This window comes from Typopeltis vanoorti, chromosome 22 (genome assembly GCF_054136105.1).
Source record: "Typopeltis vanoorti isolate ZY-2024b chromosome 22, IOZ_Tvanoo_1.0, whole genome shotgun sequence".
Classification (NCBI taxonomy): domain Eukaryota; kingdom Metazoa; phylum Arthropoda; class Arachnida; order Uropygi; family Thelyphonidae; genus Typopeltis; species Typopeltis vanoorti.
The window spans coordinates 96,105,142-96,119,782 of NC_143570.1; the positions used below are offsets into that span (position 1 = coordinate 96,105,142).

The window sequence follows — 14,641 nt, forward strand, 5'->3', positions numbered from 1 at the left end:
TATTTCGGTTACGAAATCCAAGCATGCTTGGAAGGTTGTGGGCCTTAAAGGCCTGTTAAAGCCATTGGGATAGATAGATAGACTTAGTAGATGCAATGTCTAAATGTATACCATGGGTGAGAAGGTTAAATAAGATAGGTGTGAGATGGATGAATAAAGAGATTAAGTATGCAATACAGTGAAAAAGGGCATTATGGAGGCAGCATAAGAGAAGTGGAAGTAACCAATTTCATGAGGTCTACAAAGACCAGGCAAGGAGGGTGACTTGGTTGGTGAGAGTAGCTAAAGAGAGGTATGAACAGCAGTTAGCTAATGAAGCCAAAAAGAATCCTAGGGAGTTCTTTCGATATGTAGCCAGCAAAAGAAAGAATGATTATGGAAGGATGACATTGATTGGAAGAAATGGTATAAAGACAGTTGTTGCAGAATGTGTGGTGGAGATATACTTAACGAGCAGTTCATAAAGATCGTTCTATCTTGTGAATGTGACTTCATGGAGAGATTAAGGGCAGTTGATGATGGGGAGGAGAGACTGACTGTAAGTGAGCAAGAGGTGTTTGGGGAGTTGAGTAAACTAGATGTATATAAGGCTGTGAGACTTGATAATATATCACCGCATATTCTGAAGGAATGTGCCAGAGAGTTGACACCTGCCTTGACATATTTTTTTAATACGAGTCTTGCACTTGGTCAAGTCCCTAAAGAGTAGAAGGAGGGCAAGATTGTGCCACTTCATAAAGGAGGTGATCGAACTCAAGTATCAAACTATAGGCCTATCTGTGTGTCAGGTGTTGTGGTTAAGTTGTTGGAGAAGCTTGTGAGAACTAGGATCCAGAGTTGGGTTGACAACAATGGTATAATCTTTGATGGACAGCATGGATTTACTAAAGGGAGGTCATGTTTTAGTAATCTACTTACTTATTACAATAAAGTGACTGCTTCCTTGGACAGAGGAGAAGGATACACAGTAATATACTTGGATTTTGCAAAAGCTTTTGATAGAGTACCTCATCATAAGTTGACAGTCAAACTATAGCAGATGGGGTTGGATATTAGATTAGTGCATTGGATTGGAGACTGGCTATCTGATAGGTATCAACAAGTTGTGTATGGGGGTGCAATATCCAGGAAAAGGAAAGTCACTAGTGGAGTGCCTCAGGGGTCTGTTTTAGGGCCATTACTATTAACTTATATATTAATGATATTGGCGAAGATTTGGATGGAGATATTCAATTGTTTGCAGATGATGCAAAGTTGGGACGAACCATAGAGAGTAGTGAAGATGTTGTGGCCTTGCAAGAAGACTTGAATAAATTGAGTGATTAGGCAAGCAAATGGGGATGTGAGTTCAATGTTGCAAAATGTAAGGTTTTAAAATTTGGAAAACAAAGACGGGATGCAGAATTTCTGCTTGGTGAGAATATATTGTTGAAAGTAGAGGAAATAAGAGATCTGGGGGTGATAGTGGATAAGGATCTAAAATTTAGGGGACACATTGCCAAAATTGTGAAGACAACACAGAGACTTCTGGGAATGATGTGGAGGACACTGACGTGTAGAAGTAGGGAGATTCTTGTTCCATTGTATAAGGCCTTGATTAGGTCACACATGGACTATTGTGCCCAGATTTGGTCACCTGGTTTTCAGAAAGATGAAGAGATGTTGGAAAGGGTCCAAAGGCGACTGGCTAAGGTAGTTTCTGACCTCTGGAATGTCGAGTATGAGGAAAGATTGAAAAGATGTAATTTGCAGAGTCTAGTGGAGAGAAGGAAGAGGGGAGATGATAGAGACCTACAAGTTGGTAATTGGTTGTTATAGGATCAATGTTGGAGAAGTTCTACAGAGAATAGTGGGAGATCAGGGGAGAACCAGAGGTCATCCCTGGAAACTGTATAAAGAGGGTGTGAGTAGGGGAGTGAGAGGCAGATTTTTTTCATGTAGAGTTGTGAGTGATTGGAATGCCTTGCCTGAGAGTGTGGTGTCTGCAAGGAGTTTGAATGTGTTTAAGACACGGTATGATGCGATGTGTGTGAGATAAAAGGACCTCCTAGGTGAGTGTTTGACTCCATGAGGTCTTGTTTAATAATAATAATAATAAAATATGGCATTTCTAATAACAAAAATTATTGGGAGGGATGGTGAAGTTAGCATATCAATTGAAAAACAATATTTAAAGTGAAAAAGATATATATACAGGGTGTTCGGGATAAATTTGACATATTTATAATTAATTATATTTTTCCGTAAGTTACATGTATTAACACACACTTCTCTTCATTTAAAAGTTTGGACCCTTCTTCATTCATATACAAGATGTCAGAAAGGATGGATAGCTGGAACCCACCTGAATCATGGAAGAGAATAACTTGTATCATGATGATTCGTGCCCGCCATCAAAATAAGGATATTACGACTGCTGCCCAATGCTCCCTGAATACAGTGAAAACAATCAGGCATGAACTAGAGACTTGCAATGGTGACTACGAGGATGTAGCAAGAAGAAAGATCCCTAGCAGACGATCTGATTGCGTTCGTACAGCAGAATTCCTCGCAAATCTGCAGGAACAGGTGTTGAAGAACCCTGGCATTGGAATTCGGGCTTTGTTCGTGGAGTTGCTAACTGTAGTCAAGCCCTGGATAACAAGGGTAGCCAATGGTAGGCCGTATGTATGGCAGCAGGATTCGGCCCCTTGCCACACCTCTGGGAAAAGTCAAAAATGGTTGTCTGAAAATTTCTACGACTTCACCAGTCCAAATGTTTGGCCTCCAAACTCCCCAGACCTTAACCCCATGGATTATTTTGTATGGGGCACAGTTGAAAAAGACACCAATCGCACTTCCAGTAATACAAAAGCCCAGTTAATGGATAAAATTAAAACAGTTTTTGCGGCCCTTCCCAGGGAGACTGTAGCATCAGCTTGTTCGAGGTTCCGAAGCAGAATTGAAGCTGTGATCGATGCTAATGGTGGTTATTTTGAGTAAATCTTGTTGATAGTATTGTAATTAACTCTGCCTGTAATGTTTTTTTGTCAATTCATTAAATTTAATAGATACAAAGAAGATTTTCTTTTTCCTTATGAAACTGTCAAATTTATCCCGAACACCCTGTATATATATATATATATATATATATATATATATAATCAAACTGTATAGATAGTATAGTGATGCATTTCAAATGCTTTTTCAATTATATTAGTGACCTAATATACTATTTAAATTTAGTTGAGTCATGCATTTCAATTTTTTTTTTTTTTTTGAAAATCACACATTTTTAAATCAGGGATTATTATTATTATTATTATGATTTAACACCTCCAGGGAATCAAAAGACTCATCAAGGGAGAGTGTGCCAACAGCATTGAATGATTGGTCCCTTTCCAACTAGTAACCGTACTCAAACTTACTTAACTGAGCCATTAGTAGCAGAGGCTCTACCAATCGACCAACCTTCAGTTTGAAACAAAAACAACAACAAAACAAAACCTAGTAATAGGATCTGAATGTGTGACTTTCATGGGACTACTGAATGATCCATCTAACAGCAAAAAAAATTTTTATAATTCTAAATGACAAAAATTATGTAATAAATGAAAACCGAAAAATTCTTTTTTTTTTTTAAATGCTAATGAATTATTATTGCATACCTTACTAGGTAATGAGCTTTTCACACGGCAGGAACTTCCTTGGATTGTGTAAACAAGTTTGCCATCATCTTTGTAGCCAGTTTCTTTTAGTGAAGATTTTAAAATATGACGAAGCTTGTTATAGTCTGGTTTCTCATCAAAACCCAATTCACTAACAAATTTCAGATAATGAAATATACCCACTATAAGATAATCAGTAAAATAAATAAAAAGGTGAAACAGACGGATAGTTATAGCTAAATGCTTAATCAATAGATAACCTACTAATGCTCACCTGTAAACTGCTTTGAAGGAAAACATTTTTCCATTAGAAGGGCATTAGCTTCTATATACGAGTTGCCCCAGTCCTGAAAATACTTCAGGCACAAACTTTGTTTGCATACACTTGGTTAAAGGATTAAACCAAGTGACATTGTCAATGGATTGCAAGGGGACAATCAGTTGTTTGCAGATGATGTGAAGCTGGGAAGGGTTATTAGTAATAGTGCAGATGTGGCAGCCCTGCAAGAGGATTTGAATAAACTAGACAGATGGGCAAATGAATGGGGATTTCAGTTTAATGCAGCAAAATGCAGTCTTGAAGTCTGGGATGCATCAGTGGGGGACTGCATGCTCGATTGGAGGATCTGTACCGGAGGAAGAGGTAGGAGAGACAAGAGATCCAGGAGTGATGATTGATAGAAAACTGAAATTCAGGGAACATATTGCAAAGGTAGTGAAGGTAACCCAGAGGATTACTGCAATGCTAAGAAGGACTCTGACCTGCAGAAATAAAAGAGTTATCGTTTCATTGTATAAGACCCTGATCAGACCACACTTAGACTATTGTTCTCAAATTTGGTCCCCAGGATTTGAAGGGGATAAATTAACTGTGGAAAGGGTACAGAGGCAGATAACAAGGGTGGCTTCAGGATTGTACAATGTTAGTTATGAGGATTAGCTGAGGAAATGTGGGCTGCAGAGTTTGGTAGATTGTTTGAAGGAGAGGTGCAATGATTGAGACTTTTAAACTGTTGAGAGGTAGTAACAGGGTTGACACTGGGGAGTTCTTTCGTTTGGTGGAACAGCGAGAAGGAGTGGTGACAAGGGGTCATCCCTGGAAAGTACGATAGGAAGCTGTGAATAAGAGGGCAAGGAGCGGTTTCTTTGCATGGAGGGTGGTGAAACTGTGGAATGCATTGCATGATAGAGTGGTGAGAGCAAGAATGGTCAATGAGTTCAAGGAGTGGTATGATTGACTTTGTGTTTCCTAGGAAGGATCTCCTGCGATGAGTCTTTTGACTCCATGGAGGCCTGAATAATAATAATGACAATAATAATTTCTTGGTATCTTTAATTTAAACTATTTAAATATCTTAACAGAACAAAATATGAATGAGAGTATGAAAGAAGTGGAAAAAGTAATGTTGATGGTGAAGAGAAAAATAGCATGCTTATGTGGAGTCCTTTGCAGGACAAAACATGAGCTCAAGCAACTGAGAAACAGTTGGTATGTGGTACAACAGGAGAGAGAGAGAGAGAAAGAAAGATAAAAAAAAGTGAATGGAAAAAGAATAAAATTGTGATACAGTGAAAGTAAGGATTGTATGGAGTCTATGATAAGAGGTGTACTTAATGAGAAAGTAACAAAAACATGTTTCCCAGATGCATTGTCGATTATGGATGTTGTTAGTGAAGCTTTCAGATCATTTATGCTTTTGGTAAGCATAAATGATTTGAAAGGTGAGAAATATGCATTGAGAGATCATATGAAAAAATTTTTGATAGAAGCAAAAATGAAGAGTGAATAAAGACTACGAGTCTTGTTGCCTTGATATGACAGGATTTTGTATCTGAGGGAGATATTTCATTTGATGCTATCTGGTGAGATTAGAAGCCAATAGGACAAAATATATTGGTGGTTGTTGCTGCTATAGACCTGGGGACCCCTGAGAAAGATGTGGATGCCATATTTCGGCAGATTTCCTCCCATCAGTGCTTTACTTAGCACTGATGGGAGGAAAGTGATAGAAGCAGAAGAAATAGTTGGCATGAGTGCAAACCAAGCAATTATCACCAGTGACTTGATCTATGGAGATATAGACTGGAGGAGGAAAGGAGACATAGCAAGATGGAAATGCAATTTATACAGTTATTGAGAGATAATTACCTGAAACAGCATGTGATGGAGAGAAACAGGGGTTTGAAAAGTGATAGATCTGGTAATAGCATTAGAAGATCTATCCATAATTACAGTAGCAACTCTACCCCTGATTGTCAGAAGTGACCATATAGATGATTCTGGTGAGTTGCTTAACATGTGGAATTCTCAGACAAGAAGGAGTTTATGTGGAACTACAAAGCAGGTAGTTATGCTCTGTGCCTTGGCACAAGAAGTTGCAAGGAAATAATGTTCGTTAGTATATGAGAAGTGGTCAGGGATTGTTTGAGAGAGTCAGTATCGGGCTACATACCTAGGAGGATAAACTGAGTAGGGAATTAAATGGATGAGTAGTGATATATAGCAGGAGCTGAAAAAAAATTGTGGAGTGGAATATAAACAAAAAGGTGATCAGCATGCTCATGCATAATACAAGTCACAGACAAGAAGGGTTACCAGTATGGTAAGAAAGGCTAAATCTAAATCAGATTATGAGAGAAATTAGCTAAGCAGCCAAAGTAAATCCAAAAGGATTTTATCACCTATGTACTAACTAAGACAAAGCATGATTATGGAAAGATAACTTTATGGAAAGCACTGATGGGAGGAAAGTGAGAGAAGCAGAAGAAATAGTTAAGCAACTAAGCAATCTCAAACTTACAACAAGAACTTCTCACTATCAAAACGTTAATGGAATTTAATGTTTACAATCCTAATGAAATCCAGCAGATAATTGACTCCTATATTCCAATACAGCAGGATTCATCAACAGACTGCAGGGTTCCAATCCCTTATATTTCTGGTATCTGTGAATCGATTGGTAGAATTTTGAAGAGGTATCATCTCGTTCCCACATATTTTCCTATCAACAAAATTTCTCATGTGATGCCATCTACAAAAGACAAACTGTCACTTCTATCATTAGCTGGCATTTACCAGATACCATGTGAATGTAATATAACATACTTTGGACAAACAGGCCGTTCTGTGCAAAAAAAAAGAATTAATGAACATCAATATTATATCAAATACATAACACCTCAAAAGTCTGGTCTGGCACAACATAGTAGTGACACTAAAAACACAGTATCCAGGGATGAACCCCATCTTCTCCATAGCAGCAGGTTTAAATACTAACGCCTTTTCAAAGAAAGTTGCGAAGCCCTTTTACATTGGCCAAATCTGAAATGGAACGATTGTCTCTCGTTCCATTTCAGATTTGGGTCTCCCAAAGAATCTCCCAAACTTACAGAAGTTTGGGAGATTCTTATCTTATGTAACCATAAAAAAATAGTTTTTAATAATATTATTTAATAATATTAATTTCTGGCATAAGGCAACAGTTTTTAATTCGTAAACCACTGACTGTTGTATGTACCTTGTATTCGCGTTCCTTGGATTTGCTTGTTTCTACGCACTGATGATGTACTGTTATTTTCAGTATGAAATATTTGTAATTTTATTTCATTAAAATTGATTACTGTGGTTATCGTGTGATTTATTGTCTAAAGGCCATCTAATTTTCAAATGCTAACAAAAAAAATATAAAAAAATATAAAAAAAACTTCCTCTAGTTGGCAACCAGAATTTTACCAATAATGGTCCTCTTCTAACTTATTAATATTATTCGTGACACCCCCAAGGAGTCCGAAGGCTCATCGCAGGAGGACACCTAGTGTACAACTCTCCGTCTCTACACCGAACCTTTACTACCAATCAACTACATCAGCGTCATCTACCTCCCTCCACCACCATAACAAGTATCTTGTCTGTAAATTGCGTGTGTTCTGAAGGGGAGATTTATCTGTATGTGGGATAAAAAAAAACCGAGTTTCCAGAAGAAAAAACCTTGCTACCTCCATATGAGATCAGCTAACTCACCTTCAATTGAAAAAGTCCATATAAAGATTCCTCCCGTCATGACGGGAATCGAACTTAGGCCTTTTTCAATCAAATCAGAAACATTGCCTTAGGACTATACAGGTACCCTTTGCTTATTAAGGCAATTTTCATAGTAAATTAAAAAATAGTTTCTTATAGAACTTATTTATGGTTCTAAACTTTAACTTAACCTGTTATTTCATTTTAGTGATGTGAGGTACAAAACAGAGATAAAGACTAAGCCACTGGTAGAAACAAAGGTAAGCATAATTTTTTTTAATGTAATCTTACAATAAATAATTTCAATTGACGTTAGGTGTGTATTTATTATTATTATTCAGGACCTCCATGATGTCACATGATTCATTATGGGAAACCCGTCTTTAACAACACAGAGTCTATCATACCATTTCTTAAACATGTTCATTGTTCTTGATCTCACTACACTATTTCTATTCACCCTCTTACTCATCACTTCCATTCGTAGCTTTCAGGAATGGGGCTCCTTTATCCTTGCTCCATCTTGTTGATCTACTGTATGAAGGAACTCCCCAATGTCAGTGCTGTAACTGTCCGTCAACAATTTAAATATGTCACCTCCTCTTCTTTTGCCAAAACTCTGCAGTCCACATGTCCTCATTCTATCATCATAACTTACAATTATACAGTTCTGATATTATTTTTGTTACCGATATTTGCACCCTCTTGAAGATCAATCAGAGCTTTATACCATAGAAGCACAACTCTTCTCTCTTCTGGTCAGCATCCTTCTCAGTATTCCATCAACCTTCTAGGGTACTTTCACCACCTTTATGATATGTTCCCTAAACTTAAATCAAGTAAAATATGCATTTCATTAATTATTTATAATTTTTTATTTTGTTTTAATGCATAAGTTGTGTTTTAATATATTGAGAATGTGAAAATGGCACAGTTGACAGGTTAGTCAAAAGGATAGTTTCGAGAAACGTACATTTGAATTATAAAATAACATGGACTCAGAATTTCTATAAATTTGAGGAATAAAACAAAGGTTTTATTTAAGAAGTGCATGAACATAGTCTTTTAACAGTTGATATATGTTGATACTTTCAAGATACTCCTTACAGGAATTTGTTCATTGAAGTAGGAAAGGAACTGTTCATAATTCTTACTGTGATCGAAACAGAAGAAACTAATATACGTGGATGTTCTGAAAAGCCTAACGATGAAAAAACGAATTTATAATTTCAAAATTATGTGAAAATGGCATAGTTGACAGGTTAGTTAAAAGGATAGTTTTGAGAGATGTAGATTTTAAGTATAAAACAATATGGACCCAGAATTTCCATAAATTTGAGGAATAAAACAAAGGTTTTGTTTAAGAAGTGCCAGTCTGGTTGGCTGAGTGGTTAGCGTATCTGCTCTCAAGCCAAAAGCCTGCGGGTTTGAATCCCACTGTGTGCATGGATATTTGTGATTGTCTGTGGAAGTGGTGGTGGTTGGCAATAGATGGCGTTGGTGTAGTTGGTGGATTGAGTGAGTGATGGAGACAGTTGTAGAGTAGATGTCCTCCCTCAATGAGTCTTTGGACTCCCTGGAGGTGCCATGTAATAATAATAATAATAATAATTTTTTTTTTTTTTTCAACATAATCCCCCTTTAGACTAATCCATTTATTCTAGCGATGCTCCAGTGCCATTATCCCATCCCTGTAGTGGTTCTCAGTAAGATCTGCAAAATATCCCTCTACAGCTGCAATCACTTCTTGATTCAAAGAAAAACGCTGACCATTCAGGAGGAGTTTTAGTTTTGGGAAGAGATAGAAGTCAGAGGGAGCCAAATCTTGGGAATAGGGTGGATGTTCCAGCAATTCATAGTGCAGATCCCTTAATTTTCCCATTGACACAACACCTTTGTGGGCAGGTGCATTGTCCTGATGAAAGATGATTTTTTTTTCCACAAACTGAGACTTTTCTCACAAATTTTTTCATTTAGTCTAGTTAAAAAATCAGAATAATATTCTCCGGTTATTGTTTTACCCTTTTCAAAATGATCAATAAAAAAATGCCTTTAGCATCCCAAAACATTGATGTCATGATGACCTTTCCTGCTGATGGAATTGACTTTGTCTTCTTTGGTGCTGAACAACCGATTTCTGTCCACTCTTTTGACTGCTGTTTGGATTCTGATGCTAAAACACTGATGCCATAACCTTTCCTACTGATGGAACTGACTTTGTCTTCTTTAGCACTGAACAACCAGTTTCTGTCTACTCTTTTGGCTGCTGGATTCTGGTGTGTAATGGTGAATCCAAGTCTCATCCATAGTAATAAATCGATGCACAAAATCAGTTTTATTCTTGTTAAAACGCTCCAAGCACTTTTCAGATTTTCATGCGAGTGTGTTTTCGATCTGCTGTGAGCAAGCATGGCATCCATCATGTGCAAAGCTTTTTCATTTGCAATTCTTCATGCAAAATATATCCTACACGTCCTTTTGAAATGCCTATAGTCTCAGCAATTTCACACTCGCTAGTTATCCAATACCATATTGTGCACTTGATCAATGATTTCTGGTGTTGTTTCACTTTTTGGACATCTTTCACGTGGATCATCTTCAAGGCTGGTATGGGCATGTTTCTCATTTCTTAATTGTTGAAAATGAAGGAGAAGAGCGCCCATAAACTTTTATGAATTTCGAATGAATTTCTTTTGGCGTTAAAGTAACATACTGCATCCTTTGACAGTATGTTCAACAACAGTATGCAATTTGTTGGGACTGCTGTTGCATACATGCTGTGTTATGTTGTTTGCTGTCTTTCAGCACTAGCAAACTATCAGGATGATCCCAATTTGAGAATTCCCCAGAGCCAGAAGTCACAAGGTGGCCATGCAGTAGGAAACACATGGCTGATCACTCTAGCTTCCATGAAACGGCCTTAAAGAACCTCCTGCATAGATCAACCAATGTGTGAAGGGAGCCCCATCCTTCATGAAAATGACTGAATCCATCCATGCACGGGAGCTGCTGTAGCTGCAGAACAACAAGATTGTTTATCATATTGGAATACCTCTTGGCAGTAACTGAGCAGGTCACAGGACCCGACTGCCAAATATTGTCAAAGAAGAATGGTCCAATGATAAACGAAGCTATAAATCCACACCAGACAGTAGCTTTGGATGAATGCAAAGGAATTTGTTAGATTGTATGAAGTTTTTACGTAGTCCATAACCTGGCAATTGTGGATATTCACAGCTCTGTTTGGGTGAAAGTGAGCCTCATCTCCCCCAAGTCATTTATAAAAACAAAGTACAGACCCTAGGTTACTCCATCATTGGTGGTGAAATTCCTTTTCTGAAGAAATTCCTTTCCTGAAGAAAGGAAGTCATACATCATGACATGTTTGCAACAGTTCCCAAAGGGTGGGTGGTAGACCATACAATGTTAATTTGGTAAGTATGTCTTTGTGGCAAATATGCTAGGTCTAGAGCAGCCATATAGGTTTTACTAAACTTTTGCATAGCTTTGGATCCATAAATGGATGAAGACCTGCTGCAGAACAAGAGTGTCAAAATCCAGATTGGTCATCAATGATTAGCTGATGTGCTTCTAGGTAGTGAAGGAGTCGATTGTTGATAACTTTTCTCCATTATTTTCATTAGAATTGAGGATAGTGCAGTGTGTTGACTGGATGGCTGGCTTTTATATCTTTTCTTTGGGATGAGTCTCTCCACATGCTTCTCTCCACATTGAAGGGGAAATGTCAGATGAATATAAAAGATCATAAAGGTGATACAGAATGGGATTCAGGAGCACAGTTTTTAATCACACAATTGGAAGTGATGATACAATCATGGCCAGACTTGTTGGTATCCAAGGCTGCTCAAGATTCTTCTGATGTCTTTCTGAGTGTAATTCTAGTACTTTATGTTGATCATCACTTTAGGTGATGGAGGAGAAGAATGATACCAAAATATCAGCCTTATGTTCGGGCGATGTTGAAATAGCACTATTTGGATGTGTGAGAGAGGTGAATAGTGGTACAAGTTGTGCCTCATGGCTTCAGTGAGGGACTAGCCTTTATGGCCATTTCAGCAGGCATGATCTTTTGCACTCCACCCTTTCAAAATCAGATTTGGATTGACCAATGATTATTTCTTAACTGATGTGTGCTGCCTTGTAGGTAGCACAAAATTTTGGTTTCAAGCCACTTACAATATGTTTTTGAACCAGTTTTGAACACTTGTGGAAAACTAAGGTTTGGATGATGGTCTTGGCTTTTGGGTGGAATGGAGGATGAAGACCTCCGTTCTACTAAATAATTACATTATATCAGTTATTTGGTTGATGGAGATGTCTGGATCTGAAGATTGAAAACAATAATCAGCTGTAGAAAAGGAGGAGTAGAAATCATGCAGGTCATCCCAGTTCACATTATTATACTACCAAAGGGAACAATGGCTGGATGAAGGGCAATATTGCTGGAAAGGAGACTTGGGTAAGGTTATGGTCTAAATTATTAAGAAAGCATCCATGATGTATTTATCAGAATAGCTGGTTAAGAAGAAATCAAGTTATTCGGGGAGTACAGAGGATTCTCAGATATTATGGTGGGCAGGTGGATAATTTTTGAATGATTGACAACATAAAACACCTTTGCATAACCATTAGCTTAATGGTAGAAATGGAGAGGGAAACCATTCTGAGTTATGAACATAGAAGTCCTTAAGAAAGAAAGATGACCTCACTGTTTAGGTTTGGACTGTAGATGATCCAGCTTCTCAGAGAAATAGTGGAAAAGGTGAGGGTATTTATTAGAGGGAGAGCAATAGAGACAACAAATGAATATAATGAATGACTGATATAACTGAACCAAAATTGAGAAAGTTAAAGTCAATCGTTTTTCTTGAGGTTAGGATAGTAAATGTGTGCTTCACAACTTTCTTTATCTCATCTTTCCAGAAGAAAATAACTTTTGTGTAGAAAGTTATTTATTCCACTAAATTTTTTGGCTAGTTAATAAGGTAAGAATAGCTAAACCAGACTTATCAGACTCTTGAAGTAAAATATACTCTTGATATTTCTCCATATGAATTTGAGCAGAATGACCCGTCTGCCTATAAGAACAAAGGCCACAGGAACAAGGGATCCTGTAAACGCCAGGATAACAGAGAGAGGATATTTGTGTTTCAAAGAGACAAGGAAGGAATTCAGTTTATAAACCAGATGATCTAAGTCAATCTAGCAAAGAAGTCTTGAAACTGTTGATGAGTCTTTGGACTCCATGGAGGCTTGGAAGTAAGGAACCAAAATTCTAGAAACTTCTTTGCAAGGAGGATGAAATCCATAATTATTAAGTATTTTATTCTTTTTTGCATTATAACCAAGAGAGGTACTCTGATAAGTGATAGTTCATTATTTAAAAGAGAATCAATAGAACAAATCGTATTAGTTCTGTGAACTAAAGTTTTAATATCACCATATTTCTGAGATGGGTCATGATGCAAAGCAGCTGGAAGTTTTTTTCCCCATTTGTTTAGACTATAATAAATTTAGTTTAATTCTTTATCCCAGTGTAAGCAAACAAAGTTTGCACCCGAAGTATCTTCAGGACTGAGGCAACTTGTGGTAAACATGGACTACAAGTATATGTGCTTTGCATTGTGGGAGATACTAAGACAAGTGATGAGAACTTAGCCCATCTTTACCACGAGTTGCCTCAGTCCTGAAGATACTTAAGGTGCAAACTTTGTTTGCTTACACTTCGTTAAAAGATTAAACTAAATTTATTATTAGATGTGAAGCAGTATTTATCTATTTACAAGTATCAGTTGGTTTTCTCTCTGAAAAAATCTACAGCCTGCCATCAGGGTGATGCAGAATGACTGACATAACAACCAAAATTGAGAAAGTTAAAGTCAATCATTTTTCTTGAGGTTAGGACAGTAAATGTGTACTTCACAACATTGTAGGAGGCCCACTCAACCAGCAATAATGAACTTCAAAGTTATTTACACTACCTGAACTCACAACACACTCAGGCAATGCATTCCACTCACTAACAGCTCTCCACATACAAAATATGCTCCTCACACCCTTCTGCACCACATCTTTATACAACTTCTAGGGATGACCCCTCATTCTTTCCATCTTAACATCCATTCTTTATATAATATCTTCTGAATTAATCTGATAGAATCCCTTAACTAACTTGAAGGTCTCTATCATATCTCCTCTTTTCCTATTATCCACCAACCTCTGTAATCCACATTCTCTCAAATGCTCTTCATAACCAACACTCCACAGAGTCCTTATATCACTTTGGTTATTCGTCTTTGGATCCACTCTAGTGTTCTCACATCACAATGAAAACTAGGTCACCAAATCTGAGCACAACATTCCATATGTGGTCTGACCAGTGCTTTATATAGATTCACCACCACCTTCTTATTCCTATGTCATTGTACTTTTTATCATAGCAGCAATATACGACGTGCTCTCAGAACTTCAGTCCACTGCCCATCATAACTCCGAGATCCAGAATCTCATCCACTTCCTGAAGTACAACTCTACCAATACAGTATGTAGCATTATATCTCTGTATCCCAAAGTGTAACACCTTGCATTTATTAACATTAAAACTTAAACCCTGCTCATTTGTTCAAGCCAAAAGTTTATTCAAATCTTCCTGTAGAGAATTAACATCAGAACTACTCCTAAAAATTCCTAACTTTGCATCATTGGCACACGTTTGAAGATCCCCAGTCAATCCATATGAAATATCATTAACAAACAAATTAAATAGCAGAGGCCCAAGAACAGAACCCTGAGGCACACCGCTTTCCTTTTCTGAGACACAGCTCCATCGTACACAACTTGTTGGTATCATTCAGAGAGCCAATCTACGATCCATCTAACCAAGTTTGTACACCAACTTATCATTTGGTAATCTATCTAATGCTTTTTGTAAAGTCTAAGAATATCACTGTAT

General features: G+C 37.4%; 1 protein-coding gene across 2 annotated transcripts in view; it reads left to right on the plus strand.

Moving 5' to 3' along the window:
* LOC150094577 (epithelial sodium channel subunit gamma-like) overlaps nt 1-14,641 on the plus strand; it is a 391,842-nt gene that overhangs the window by 275,743 nt on the left and 101,458 nt on the right. For both annotated transcript variants that reach the window (XM_090412252.1, XM_090412253.1), the window contains one exon: nt 7,877-7,928. In XM_090412252.1, coding sequence (XP_090268378.1) covers nt 7,877-7,928 — 52 coding nt within the window. The remainder of the gene's footprint in view (nt 1-7,876; nt 7,929-14,641) is intronic.